Genomic DNA, 14,985 nt, shown 5'->3' with positions numbered 1-14,985 from the left:
GGGTAATGCTGTGGTTTAACCTAAATATCCCCTAAAGCAATTCTGTGATGTCATCTTTATAGAAAAGGTTAGGTAGAGCTTAGGATCTTAAACAGACTTAAAGGCTTCAGTGACAGGAGGGCTGATCTGTTATTGAGAGAAACTTCAAGATGATTTATACACCTTTTTAGGCTGACTTTACATTCAGAGATGGCACATTGTTTTTTAAATTCTTTTTTACTAGGAGGGACAATTTCATATTTCAATGAATCTCACATGAAAAAGCCATGTTTGTACTTGTAACCTGAGTGCTACAAATGAAGCTACTGATTTCCTCACTTTAAAAAAACAGCAGCATAAAACCTGACTGAAGGGGTTTTTTTCGTAGTTGGTTTGAATTACCTGATATTTATATTTATGAAGTGAATAATCTCTATCCGATATCCAACTTTTTAGTACCAGCAAACAAAAGCCTTTGACCAATTATCATGAGCTAATTAAAATTGATTAGTGAATGTTATCAGTCTGGTATGAATTATACACCTAAATATAATGTGACATGTAGCACTGGCGACTTCATGCTTAATTCTTAGATTTTGCACAGTTCCTATTTTAAAATGCAGCCTTTACAAAATAGGGCTATTTTTTCACAGAAGAATTAATCCATTATCTTAGTGGTGGCCAAGAACTGAATTTTACAAAGGGGAAATTGACAAAGCAAAGCAAACATCATAAGAGTACTGCCAGCACAGGGACTTTATATTTTGACAAACAGGAAAATAAGAATAGTCTTGTACAGTCTTGATTGTTCGGTTTTTGCTTCTGAAATGCCTGACAAATGAATTATCCCTCATATTTAGTATGGACATGTTTTGTTTTTCCATTTATTGCCACATAAAATCTAAATTTGTGAGAATACCTGGTAAAATGGCATTTTAATGTACACATTTTAATGAGTCTCACAGTGATTGATGTCAAAGTAAACGTTACAGCAGAATATATCATTTTATAGAGGTTTTGGAAAGTATAAATGCAAATATATAAATACTTAAGGCTTTTTAAGAGCTCTTCTTGGCCATCTAATAATTCATTCCTTTTAAGATGAACCTTTTAATACATTACCTTCTTAATCAGAGGTTTCACCATTAACATTAACCAAATTCAAGAGACATAAAAATGTATTGTTTTCCAAAAGGGGAGTAATTGAAATGAAGGAATTTTTTAATTAAGTAATTACTAACTGCAACTTCTGGAATGCTTTTTGAGAAAATATAGGACTCTATATATTGCTCATTTCCTTTTGTCATGTAAACATTTTTACATTGGGGATTCACACTGCAAACCGGCCTAATATACTAAAGAAGCATTGGATTGCAACAAAGTCAGAGCTTGGCTATTGGTCAAGATTGGCTCTGACTACCATCACACTTGGAAGATTGCTGAAGTCTCCTGTAAATGGATTCTTGTGCTTCAAGTCTTCCATCTTTTGGTATTGTTTTCTTTGTAGAGATCGAATGAGAACATCTGTCAATGTAGTAGGAGACTCCTTTGGAGCTGGCATTGTTTATCATCTGTCCAAGGCAGAATTGGAAAACATTGATTCCCATCACAAGATACATGAAGATATTGAAATGACCAAGACTCAGTCAATTTATGATGATCTGAAAAATCACAGGGAAAACAACTCGAATCAATGTGTTTACACAGCTCACAACTCTGTCATAATAGATGAATGCAAGGTACCTTTCACATTTATGGATATTGAGACTTGCATCTAGCAAGTCACAGTACAAACTTTTTTTTAAAAAAATAACAAATTATCTTTTAAAAAAAATGTAATAAGGAGACAACTGCTACCCATTAAAAATGTTGTATATGTGTATATTTGCTTTTAATTTTGTTTAATTTATTGCAATTTTGTTTAAACTGAAAGATGCATGTAATGTTTGCAACCAAGAGCATGTTTCACTATGTGTTATGGAAAGCAGCACCATGCTGAAAGAATATGGCTTCATTTTATATTTCAATATAAAATTTCAATATTAATTTGATTTAAAAAAAACATTTTGATTTAATTGATATGAAATAATGAATTTGTTGCAAATTATGATGGGTTCCAAAAAATCTTTGTTTTTCTTCTTCAAAATTTATTTATTTATATAATTTATATCCATCTTAACCTAATAAGTCTGGTGCTTTCCATATTACATCATACAGGCACATGCATTGGACTTCTTAATATGTGGAAGCTCACTAATCCAGGCATGTTTGTTCTTGCTTTCAGAGTTATTTTTGGTCATCATTACCATGTCAATTTTGTGGTTAATGTTTGATCCTGTCAGTAATAACATGAGTTAAGAGAAAGCTATAACAAGAATTCTCCTGACCAAGATTGAACTGAGTTTCAGGAAACCATAGAGATTCACAAAGATTCTTTGAATAATTCCTGTATCTTATTTTATTAATCACAATTTGAGGTGGCAATTGAATCTGGTAAAATATTAGAGTATATGAACTAAATTTTGTTTGCAACAAGCTAATTTAAAAACATAGATTGGCAACTGTCTTTTTGTCAATCCCAAGTAATTAGGATTAGTTACTATTGAGGGTTCAGATGAACAATAAATTGTGATCAGTCAAAAATGGAAGAGAATGCATCCAGTCACAGTGAGAAGAAAAAGTGAATTCAGTGCACAAATTATTGATTTCCTTAGCTTGTTCAAAGCACAATAAAGTACAGTTGTCCCTACTAACAACTCAAGGTTTGACTGGAGAACTGAATTCAGTGTTTTCTTTAGCAGATCTACAGCTCCATCTTTATATATTTATGCTGATAATGCCTGATTCTGTTATTAATATCTTATCAGCCATAGGTGTCCACTGCTAACTGAAATGATGTGAAAATGACAAAATGTGCATTATGAAACCACAATACAAACTATGTGTTTTCATACTTGTACTCTAATGTTGGAAACAAATATTCTATGTAACTCACATAGTTTGAGTTGTGATGACCCAATGCAGGCTTTGCCTTTCCCCCCATCCAAGCTGAAATATAACCATGATTTTAATTACATAATCATTACATTTTTTATCCACAAGGGTTAGTTTTCAGTTTCAAAGCTGAGTAGGAGGGAATGGCTGCAGAAGGCTTTGTGTCATATTACGTTTCTAAACCTTCATCATTTAAACACAATAAAATTATGTTTCAATCCAAAAACATTTTCAATCCAAAAATTTATTGTGATCAGAAGATTTTATCCATATGTCAGTTTCCATGACAGAAAAATAATGACAGTGCTATGATTATGTTTTCAGTTTAAGAAGAACTTTCTTGGATATAGGCATTAAACTACTTCTATAAAATATTATTGGTTATGGATATAAAGGAACACTACACTAAAATTAATCACTTTTAACTTTCAGTCATTCAGATGGTGGAGCACACATTTAAGATGTTCATGCTGAATTGAATGGGATACAAATATGTTGTTTATTTGTATGCAAATAAATGTTTAACTGTATCATCCCCGATAAAAGTTAGGAAATAGCACTAAAATGAATGTGTGAATATGAAAATTCATAACAGGATCCAAGATTATTATTTGGTCAGTAGTTTTTGTTATTGGTGCTTGACTTAGTTACTAATACAGTTATTTGTAGTCTTGACTTTTTAATATTTAACTGGTTTCCTATCTTGGTAATGATGCATGACTAATATAAATTTACTGGCAAGCAATATTGGTTTATAAATTGCATGACAGTTTTTTCCTTGTATTTTTATTGTCACATTTTATATTTCTTTCTGACCTTACCTACAATTTCAACTTCAAATATGAAGTGAACTTTATTGTTTTTATAATGCATGTTTTTCCTCTTTGTAATGAAATTGTTTCAAATGTGAATGCATTCCTCATGTTTTCATGTCCAATACTTTTATGCATCTAATTTGTCCATCATGTGGAATATTAATCTTGTCTTGTAAGGTTCTTTTTTTGAAGCTGAGGACCAGAATATAGAAGGTAAGGTTGGAAGTACAAGTAGATAAAAGACAATGATGATGTAAAGGTCCTGTTCAGTTCTAATCAGTCCAATAAGTACATTACCTCTTTAGGGTTTTTGGCTGTGTTTATGATATTACAACTGTAAAAAGATATTAATGGCCAGGAAGCATTTTTTCAATTAACTATCTGGCTATTGCTTACTAATCAGTGTTTCCCCCAGAATGTTTTCATCATTCTGGGCTTCCCATCATTTTTATTCAAATTTAAAAATGTAACAGAAATAAATTAAATGCAATCTTGTTAATACTTGTTTGACTTGACTGTAACTGTACCTTTAACATGCACCAGTCATGAAAGATGTCACTCTCTTGTGGCAAATTAATTCTTCCATTTACTGTTTTGCTATTTTTTTATAGTCTGTGTACAAAAAAAATAGCTCAGTCTGCTATCAGTATTTCTCTGTGTTGTATTTTGTGCTGTAAATTTGAATATTTTCAATAGATTATTTTTTTTAAAAATTGAAATACTGAAATACTGAAAGAACTGAATCACTACAAAAAAAATTAAAGTACAAATATACTCAGTCAGTTTTGTAACAAATTTGCATAATTTATTATGTTTCCTGTAAAACTGCCTTGATATTAAGCTAGGTGTTGATGGTAATTACTTTCAGGTAACCTTGGCAACCAATGGCAAATCTGCAGACTTCAATGCTGTCGAAGAAGAACTTTGGAAACATGAAAAATAAGATGGAAACCCTCCAGGTCCATCTTGAATAAGTCCCTGAAGTTGTCTTTTGGTAAAGCAGATATCAAGATCCAAGATTTTCCACTTTTTCCGTTTTTATTTAGCATAGAAATGCACTTACTTAATGCTGTTAACTGAAACTTAGCAATGGTCTTGTGAAGTCTTTGCTCTTTTAGTTTCTTGGCCAAATAATTCATTTTATTTTATTATTTGTTTGGATGTAAGAGAAATATTTGGTTGTAAGAGAAATATTTGGTATTTCCTCCTTCTGTTCAAAATAGAGAAAATATAGGCATTTAAAGAAGAAAGATGTTTAAAGGCACAATAGAGCTGATTTGCTTCAGGGACTAAATATTTAGCATTAATTATAGTGGCCATCATGCAGGATCTCCCTCCTGCTAAACACATGAACCTGCATCTTGGTGTATACTGAATACAGTGAACACAAAATGTAAGACATTCTTTCTTAAATACTTTTCATGTGTTTTTACTTTGCATATGGTTTTCTTCAATTCCCTTTTCTCCAAGCAGTCTTAAAATAAGTGATCTACCTAAAAAAATTCTAGTTCAGAACTCCAGTGAATGCCAATACATGCAAAATAACAAAGTATTTTTAATGATAAATTCATCATCTCTCCATTCTAGTTCTATAAACAGTCAACCTTTTTGAGATCAGAAGGCAGAGAACAGTTTTTACACAACTGAATTGGATAAATTTATGATTGGGGGTTCATTTCCTTGTAATCCCGGTGGAATGTTCTTCCAGTAGGCAAATTTGGACACTGGAATTAAACAAATGACATGTTTGCACAGCTAACAATCCATGCCAGGAAGTATGCATACTTATTTGGGAAGATATTCAACAGTTAGAAGAATCTTAATAAATGTATAAAAGCAGGAAATAGTCATATTTGTATGGATCCAGAAGCATTAAAAAATCACAGGAATCTTAATGCAGTAGTTTATCATACTAAAACTAACTCAATGCCAATAGCTTAGCATACACCCCAATCATATCTTACTGCCTCTTTGTTGAGATTTGAGAGTGCTTCTTTTAGAGAAGATATCATCTGCTAGTAAATTCTCTTTTGTCACTCCTTTTCCTAAGAAGAAATGAGTTATATTTAGCATGAGTACAACATCAGTTAGTTATTTAATCAGGGCTAAGATATTTTTCTGTAAGTATTAGATATCTTCCAACCCAATATGTTGAATCTTAATTATATTAAGCATAATTAGTTTGGGCAAATATCAATTCACTTCTCTAGAATATTTTTATTTGCTATGGCACTCAACATGTGATTATTTCTTTGCCACAATGTTGTAGAACAACAAATCCTGCAAAGTGATGCCAATTTAATATCTGATAGTCTTTTCAAGCTAGTGTTATTCTCTGTAGAAATATGAAAAGATCAGACACAGCTGTGTTTCTTCTTTTTGTTCCAATGTATTAAATAATTGGCCCTGGTGAGAGCAGAGATTTGGATGTAACTCTCACATCCACATTGGTGAACTCTACAGGTAGTATAATTTAACTCAGAAAGACACAAGATAGATATAAGGAAAGCACACGTCTAACATCTCCTTTTCAAATCAGGTCTGGCACATCGTCTCTGCGTGAATTAACAGGAAGAAAAGAGAAATGTTACACAGATGTAAAAATTTTACACAGATGTCCTTATGGAGAAGAAGTGGCTATCACATGTTGGTGCAATTTTTTTCATGGGCAATCCACACTGAAGCACCTTTTAGGATTTTCTTAGTCACTAAAAACCGATATGCTTGTGCTTAGCGTCACATTATATTTCTCCTTCACTTTGAAGAAGCGAAGTACTGACCACTAATGTAATAGGTTCCTTTATATGGGGACAATTTCTGAAATAGTAATTGAAAATAAGTCATGGGTTTCATTTCAAACCACGCTGAGAAGGAAGCTCTCAAATTAAAATAAGAAGCAATTGTTAAGTTTGCAATTAAGAGATTTCTGATCTTTACACAGAAAAAAAAGTCCTGTGGGTGGGATTTGGGAAAACATTTTTGGATGTTTCATAACTCAGGGAATTTCTGGTTCTTAAAAACAAAGCCACACTTTACTTACAATCAGGGATATTCATGGGGAGTGGTCAAAAAAGTCAATATGGCCTTGTAATTAAAGCCCTACATTTGTTTTATGTCCATGGCTTGCCTACAATATAACAGGGAGAGGTTCAGGTCCAATCATACTCAGCATTTGATTCCTGAATGAATTCTAATGCTCTGGATTCTGCTGTGGTAACCAACAAATTTAACTATCCACAGTCTTTCCATTTCACAGTACAAAATGGAACCTTAACAATTATCCCACCTTCTTTATCCAGGGTAACTGCCATAGTTTCTGAATTTCCAAAAAGAAAGATACAGAATGCTAGTGTATAAGCATTGCCCATTTATGTGAACATGCTTTTCATTTGCAATTGCAAAATACAGTAACAATTGTATTCTCTATTTTTTTCTTAGTAGTCAAGGTTTTCCTTCATATTAATGCCTTCATTGTTGGTAACATGATTAATGATTAATAATTAACTATTAATCTAATACTTAAGCATTTCTGCAATTTAATCCCTGATGTGCAATAATTTGTTTTTTGCCTAGGCAACCAAGTCATGTGATAGCTACCTAGAGACTCAGCAAAAGAAAACAATTAGGAATTTCATTCGTAGGAAACTATTTTGCACCAGCACTTTGCACTTCATTCAGGTCCAGTTTGTTAATTTGCATTATAAACCCAGCCTTGCTTATAATTGGATGCAATTTCTTGATTAGATAAAAAGGGAGATTTGAACAAACAAAATTCCATTTATCTGTTATGGCATTGCAAACCTGAGAAATTCTGGCTACTTTGAAGAGAAAATGTTCCCATATCACTCCTGGTATGGTTTGATTCCTGGAGTTCAACAGAATGATCATTTGTTTTTTCTGTGGTGCTACTATATGCTCCTCACTTTTTATAACCAGGCTTAAGTGATATTCATAATACATCTGAAGTAAGTTGCAACTGTGCTAACAAAAAAATTATATTTGCATGCGTGAAAAAACATTTGCTTTTAAGCCATTTTTATCCACAAGATCTCTTTTTTAGCAAGCTGAAATGTCTTCTGTCTCATTTGTAGATACTCGATCAAATCTCTGATACTCTTCAGCTTTTAAAGTATCTTTTAGCAGTTAATATGAGTAATATTTTTGCACTTATTTTTGCACCTATCTATATTTCTGTCAACATTGCTCAAAAAGATTAATATAAAAATGTCTATCAAATACAAAACCCCAAAAGACTGGCTCTTTCACATCACAGTGTAATATGGGATGTCAGGAATTTTCTTTTATATACATCCTCTTTACTTTTCAAATTTTTATCCCCTGCTAGTGAGACCCTTTCTGTAAAGTCAGAGAAGATGGACACTGCAACTTTGACAAACCTGAATTCAAACTAGTAAGAATTTGTACCTTACATCTAGAGTTGCGTTTTTTTTATACATCTCCTGTTCCACCAAGCCAAATGCTAATTGGTGGTTAAACAATTCATATATGATTCTATTCCTTTGATTATATGTTTCTAAATTGAGTTAATAACTCCATGAAATTATTCTTGATCTGTAACAAGCTTTCATGCTTTGATGCCCACAGTACTCTTACTTCATGACAGGGATCATCCTACCGGTATCATGTTTAACTAAACAAAATTATACGTGCACTTGCTCTTTTTTACAGCAACACTAAAGATTTTTGCCCTAGAGACCCTGCCATTTGTTAACCCTAACAAAAGAAAATCTCATACCCTAGGGTTTTACCTAAGAAGATGCAGAAAAGGCCACTGCTCGTGAGAATCTAGAATCAGAATCATTAGAATTCTGGTTATACATTGGAAAATTTATATGTTGTGGATTTACAGAATCCAGACTTCTCTCATTCTCTGAACATGTAGGGTGGAATAGAGAACCAAATTAAAGAAAAATAACCCATGTCAGTACCCCCATTAACCATGATTGCCTGTAAATGCCACACCAACATCTAAAAAAATATGGTTTTTCCATCTTTTATTCTCTCTCCCCTCATCCCCAAATGATAAGATAGTTTATTATTGAACTTTCACCCCTCCCAACTTTATCCACATAATATTGCAATTCACAGGCTGCCCGAATAATATTTTTAAAAAAATAATTAAAAAAAAAATAAGAAGAACCACAGTTTTTAGCTGTGTGGAAACTCCCATCTTTTAAGCCAAGCTCTTCTGAAAAAAATAATAAAGCTATTTGGAATTAGATTCAATTTATAGCACTGATTGATTCAAGCAAGGTCTGTAAATCATATTTTAGAATATGCCAATCTTCCACATTAGAAAACAATATACTGTACGTAACTTAAATACTTCCTCTGAAAATTATATTTTAGTTTGCTATAACTTTGACACCTTGTTTTCAGAGCTGGTGGGGTGGGTTTAATCAGTGCTATAAATCTCAACATCGCATTATCGTTATTTCAGAGCTGCTGCTTCCATTTTCCATTGACTACTGTAACAAAATCTTCCTTCCTTCCTAAGGCATGAATGGTAATTTATGGAATGCATGAGGTGTGTTTCGACTTATTCTAATTTAACCATTTATTATTCTGCAACCATGATATACACTGTACAATGAATTAACTTATTTCTGGCATCTGTAATTTACAAACATTTGCAGAGGTTATTTTCTTATACCAGTTGCAGACAGTTATTTTATTATACAACCATATAAGCAAGCAAGGGGAAAAAAGCTATAATCCTTTTAAGGAAGATTTTTTTGTAACAAACTCTGATAAATAAAATTTGTGACTGGGTTCATGCAACACATTAAGCCATTGTATCAGTGGGTTGGTTTTGACCTAGCACAACATATGAACCCAGCTCTTGTGGCTTGCATACCATGATTTATAGCTGAGTATTATATAAAGCAGGCCACTACAGCTTGTTCCACAAACCATGGTTAAAATGAACTATGTGTGTGACATATGAAACCAGCCACTGTTATGTTAAATTAACATAACTCTGTAAACTTTATAACTTTAAGCAAAGCACAAATGGAAGTTAAAGGTGTCTTTATGCTACAGTTCATTATGGAACACTATAAAAATATTAATATAGATTTGAGATTAAGCCTTTTTTTAATACTTAGCTTGTTTTTTTTACCAGGATAATTCCAGAATGTCTCTACCCTATAGATAAATATTCTGATTCAGAATATATTTTGTTTTTAATGTACTTACTTGCCATTATTTTCAATGGAATTAATTTACAAAATCCATATACTTTAGGATTACAGCTTTTGAAGGGGAAAAAAAACCTAATCTATTTATGCCCAGAGCCAGTAAGACTCAACTTGGTGTCCAAGATTTGCATCAAATAGCATTTCATGAGTTTGGTAGGCCTTCCATGGAAATGATGATACAGACAGAATGAAGTGTCTGCTTTTGTTTATGTACCAAATTCCCAGATCAATGCTTAATGGTTACATTTCTTCACTAATGTGACACACATCACATTCCATGCTGACAGAGAGAAATGTTATTTTCTCAAACAGTATTAAGATCTAGTATTTACCTAATGATTGAATGACAAAAGATTACTGACACCAGGAATTATTTGTTAAACTACTAATGAACTCTCTTGGTTCAAACTGTTCCAGTTTTTAGATGCATATTGTTGAGATATACAAAGACAAAAATACGTTCAAAATGTGTAAGGAACTGCAGCATTTGATCTCACATCTTTGCCTTTCTACAAAAGGACCAAATTACATTCTTTAGGGGATTATGTCAACTGAATAGCACATATATAAATACCTCCTGATTTTTAAAACATTTATAAAATAAAAGCAAGCAATATATTTTTCACCATAATGATTGAAATCTGTTTTTCTTCCTTTATTAACAGTTAATTTAAAAAAAAAAACTATATTGATAATGCCTTGTTATTATCCAAGCACATTGAGAGAGCAAATAAAATTTTAAGACCCAAATTATAGTTAGAATGTGATTCAAATTCTGCCCCTTTTGGCATACGGCTGCACAAAATTGAAGAGGCGAAACCTTCAGTAACAATTGACTCTGTGAAACAGGTATATTTAACTTGTGCAACCTGTCATGTATGACCTGCGAATGGATGAATAAACTGTACAGTAGGTAGGGGCAGTACATTATTGTGAACTTATTTTGTAATACTCCTCTATTTTAAAGCAGAGTTTTTGAATATTCTCGTACTTAGAACTAAACGTGATCAAGTTGTAAGACAAAACACTAGTATTCACTATCAAAGCATGATGCTCTTACAAAGTTTTGGTGCGTTGTTTTTCACATGAAGAACAGTGCCTCCCCACATTTTCTATAGATAATGTAGTTTATCTTGGTGTAATTTCAGTGAAATTGTGTATATGGTATTAATAGTTGGTATTTTAATTTAATTTAATTTAATTTAACTTCAACTCTGCTGGAATAGAAATGTATAGTAATATGTTTGAAAATAGATTGGATTAAGTTGGCTGGCTTTGGCTGCTATATTGGTATTCCCATTTCCAGATGTTTAACAGCAAAATTGCCATAATCTGCTACCCATGGCTATATGGTGGTATAAGCAGTATAATTGTGTTTAAATAATTGTTATAACCCTTGTGTTCCAGCCAGGTCATTGTAAATATGTTAGTACTTGTCTTTATATATCTAAACAAGCAGCATGCATATTAGTGTCTGTATAACAATCCCTGGCACTTAGTTAATGTGAATGACTGTCTGATGTCACACTGTGATTGCAATAGCACTGCTACTTTAATGAATAAATATAAGCACAGTATTATATTGAGCTGATTATGTATTTTTCTGTATACATGATAGATTGGAGAAATAAAGATAGATGTTAATAAATTGTTGCAACCATCAACATGTTGATCCTGTGTAAAAAAACAACAACAATCTTTTATTTTGAATGCTATGTTTACCTTTTTGAAATTGCAGTCTCAGCTTTACTTCTCAACCAGGACATTGTGGTGATGTAACCCAGGGGTGTCAAACTGATTTCGAGGGCCAGATCAGCATTGTAGTTCTCTGCAGGCTGGGGGGGTGGGGAGATGGGATGGATGCTTCCTGCAGCACCCTACTGGCCAAAACGGGGTGCAGGGGAGGCTGCACGTGGCCCCCGCTTACCCCGCCCTGGGGCCCGTTTTCAGCCAAGTGCTGCAGGAGGCAAAACAGGCCACATGAGGGCCTTGTGAGCCTCTCCCAACCCGTTTTGGCTGGCAGCACAGCACAGGCTGGTTGTTTGATATTTCCAGGCTGGCCCCGTGGGCCAGATCTAACCACCCCATGGGCCAAATCTGGCCCGTAGGCCTTGAGTTTGACTACCCCTGAGCTAACACTTCAAGATTCCTCAAGTGTTCATTTTTTATTTCTTCCCTGACCATAGTAACAAATCCAAATTCAAGGCAGTGTGAGAATACAGACTTATTTTTGAAGTGTATTCTTTTACTTGTTCATATTCCAGTGTTAATAGACCATGCGAAGATAAATAGTTGAGATAAAAATATGGTATAAATATGCTTTCTTAGAAATAGTTAGAGAAAAAAATTTAACTTTATATAAAGTTAAAATCAGACAAAGCCAGGAGATTCAGGAAAAACAGCAAAAGGTCTCCAAATTTCATTTATGAAAATTTGGTGTGAGACAAGCTGGACAAAATGTAATTGATCTCATATTAGTTATAAATCCCAACGCAAAGCTACTGCAGTACAATTGCAAGCAAGATTCATTTCATGCTTTACATATTATAACACATAAATTTAAATATAATTCATGATAACCCTGAATCAAATTTAGTTATTGTCTGTCTTAAATTCTCTAGAACAGTGTTCCCAACCTCAGAAGGTTGATATGTGTGGACTTCAATTCCTGGAATTCCTGATAATGGTCATCATGGCTGGGAGATTATGGGAGTTGAAGGCCACATATCTTAAAGACGCTAAGATTGGCAAGCAAGGCTGAAGAAACAGGTTATAACTATTCTTCTTAATAGAAGGAAGAGTTTTCCAGTTGTAAACTGAATTTAGTTATTGCCCAAACATAGTTATATATCTTGCTCTTGTAGGCCTTGAATATATGGATACCATATAATTATGCATAGAAAGGGGAGATCCACTCAATTCTAAGCTCTGCGGATATATTCAGCTAAGGGGAATTATTAGATCTTATGCACATGACCTCTTAGATTGCATTGTTGGTGGGTCACCCTACATACAAAAGAAAGCACAAACTTGGCTTTGACTGTAATTAAAAATATTCATCTAAAAATGAAGTGGTGTATTGTATAATATCTATGCCATTGTGTGTAAATTCTAATACATGGAAATGCTAAATCTTTATTAATGTTGATTACTTTATTTACTACAGTAGCAATGACTTGTTTACTAAGCACTTTTCATAGTTCTTATCTCCTTTATCTATACCTTTAGCAATTTTTTTCATTTCCTGTGCAAACTGATTTCTGTAACTTGTATATAAAACTGGACATTCTTTATATACTGGAAATAATCAGCAAAAACAATATTTCACTAAATGTTGGATTTTTTTAATGTACATATCATCAATAAATGTGAATTCAAAATTTTCATGGATAGAATCAATGTGAGTATATCTATTTACTTGCAAGCTCTAGGGAGAATGTGTGATGGAAGGATATATGAAATACAGTCCAGTAACAAATGTTTATTTGTTATATGTATGCTGATTTGCCAATGGTTGACATATCAAACCAACAGAGCTACTTTCACATTTGTTAGATTTGCAGCTTCTCGATTTCTGTTCATCCATGCACTTCTATAAACAGTGAAACTTCTTTTTGATAAAATAATTTGAGAGTTATACTACCAAAATGTGTGTGCGTGTGTGGGGGTTTAATGCAGAAAAGCTGCCATGAAAGTAAAAATGTATCCCTGTCTTGTTGTTTGCTAGACCAACATTGGCCATAGCATCTAAAAGTGGGAAAATGATTCATGGTAGCAATTGCTTATTTTTGTGTGTGTGTTTTACTCCCTGGAAACTTGTTTTATTTTTAATCACAGTGCATGAGAAATACATAAAATATTGGAGATTCGATTCGATTGGTTTGAATGGAGGAATTACATCCACCCTTTTTGCTTCATTAAAATGTTTTTGGTTTGAGTGGGATCCAGTTACTTTTAGGCTGCATGCTTGGACAAGGATATTAGAAGGCTGACTTTTGGGGCCCGTAGGCTGCATTCTCTCCCTAGCGTAGTCCCTGATGCCTTTGCTTAAAAAAGAAATCATGGAAAACATGCCTGCTTAAACTTTCTCTTGAACGCTGTGGAACAACAGATATAAACACTATCCTATCTGCTCCCCCAACCCCACCCTCCCAAGCTTTGAACACTATTCTCAAATAAAATGTCATTGAACATTTATACAAAAAATACTGGATTTACATTATACAATTTCTAGAATATGTACAGAATAAAATAAGTTATTTTTTTCTAGTGAGTTCTGAGGGACAATAGGCATCTTTAATATACATTTTTAAAGTCTCTTCAAGCAGCTACTTTTTAGTTAGTTATCAGTTATTTGTTATAAGCACTGATCAGAAAACTGAGCAGCGTTCCAAACCAGTTAAGATATATTATTTCTTTTTTTTAAAAAAAAAAAACTGGATAATTCCAGTTTTAAATATTATTAAACTCCAGAACTTTTACAGACTAGGAATTAAAGCTAAAAATAAATACTTTTTTCCAAAAATAATCTTGCAGTGCTTTTTTTCGGCATGTTCAAACTTTATCAAACATCTATATCCTCAAAATATGATGATTGGATAGCCATTCATTCCTACTTGCACGCATAAATTTTATCATTACAGGCAAAAATAGAATAAATTGTAAATACAATATAGATAAATCAATGGATTTTGCAGTCTTCTATATTCTGGTATAATGCAGCACATTCCTCATGACACTGTCAAAATTATGAATTAAACATTATTTGATTATTTACTGTCTTCAGCCAAAAGCACCATTGTTCATTTTAGCCTCATTTCACCTGCTTTATCTCCAAGTAAAGAGGCTGTTATTGCAACTCCACATACTTTCTGTTTATGATGGGAAAAATGCATTTTATAGGCATTGCTTTTAGTCCTTTTCTCTCGTGCAGTTTTTTTAAAGAGTTCGTATTACTAAGTAAAAGAAAAAAAACA

The 14,985-nt window shown here is 33.0% G+C and overlaps 1 protein-coding gene across 3 annotated transcripts in view; it reads left to right on the top strand.

Moving 5' to 3' along the window:
• Nucleotides 1-4,954, top strand: part of SLC1A2 (solute carrier family 1 member 2) — an 84,610-nt gene extending 79,656 nt beyond the window's left edge. Inside the window, exons 10-12 of one of the 3 annotated variants that reach the window (XM_087951246.1) lie at nt 1,487-1,718; nt 3,966-4,001; nt 4,657-4,954. In XM_087951246.1, coding sequence (XP_087807372.1) covers nt 1,487-1,718; nt 3,966-3,998 — 265 coding nt within the window. In that variant the 3' untranslated portion in view covers nt 3,999-4,001; nt 4,657-4,954. Of the gene's footprint in view, nt 1-1,486; nt 4,002-4,656 lie in introns of all 3 variants that reach the window. The other 2 variants (XR_015746687.1, XM_026664618.2) reach the window with 2 other exon arrangements.
• The last annotated feature ends 10,031 nt before the right edge of the window (nt 4,955-14,985 follow it).

Source organism: Notechis scutatus, chromosome 1 (genome assembly GCF_049901735.1).
Source record: "Notechis scutatus isolate UNSWTSFEM ecotype Mainland chromosome 1, rNotScu1.2, whole genome shotgun sequence".
Lineage (NCBI taxonomy): Eukaryota > Metazoa > Chordata > Lepidosauria > Squamata > Elapidae > Notechis > Notechis scutatus.
The sequence above is the reverse complement of the archived record's forward strand: the minus strand, read 5'-3'. Positions and strand labels throughout refer to the sequence as shown.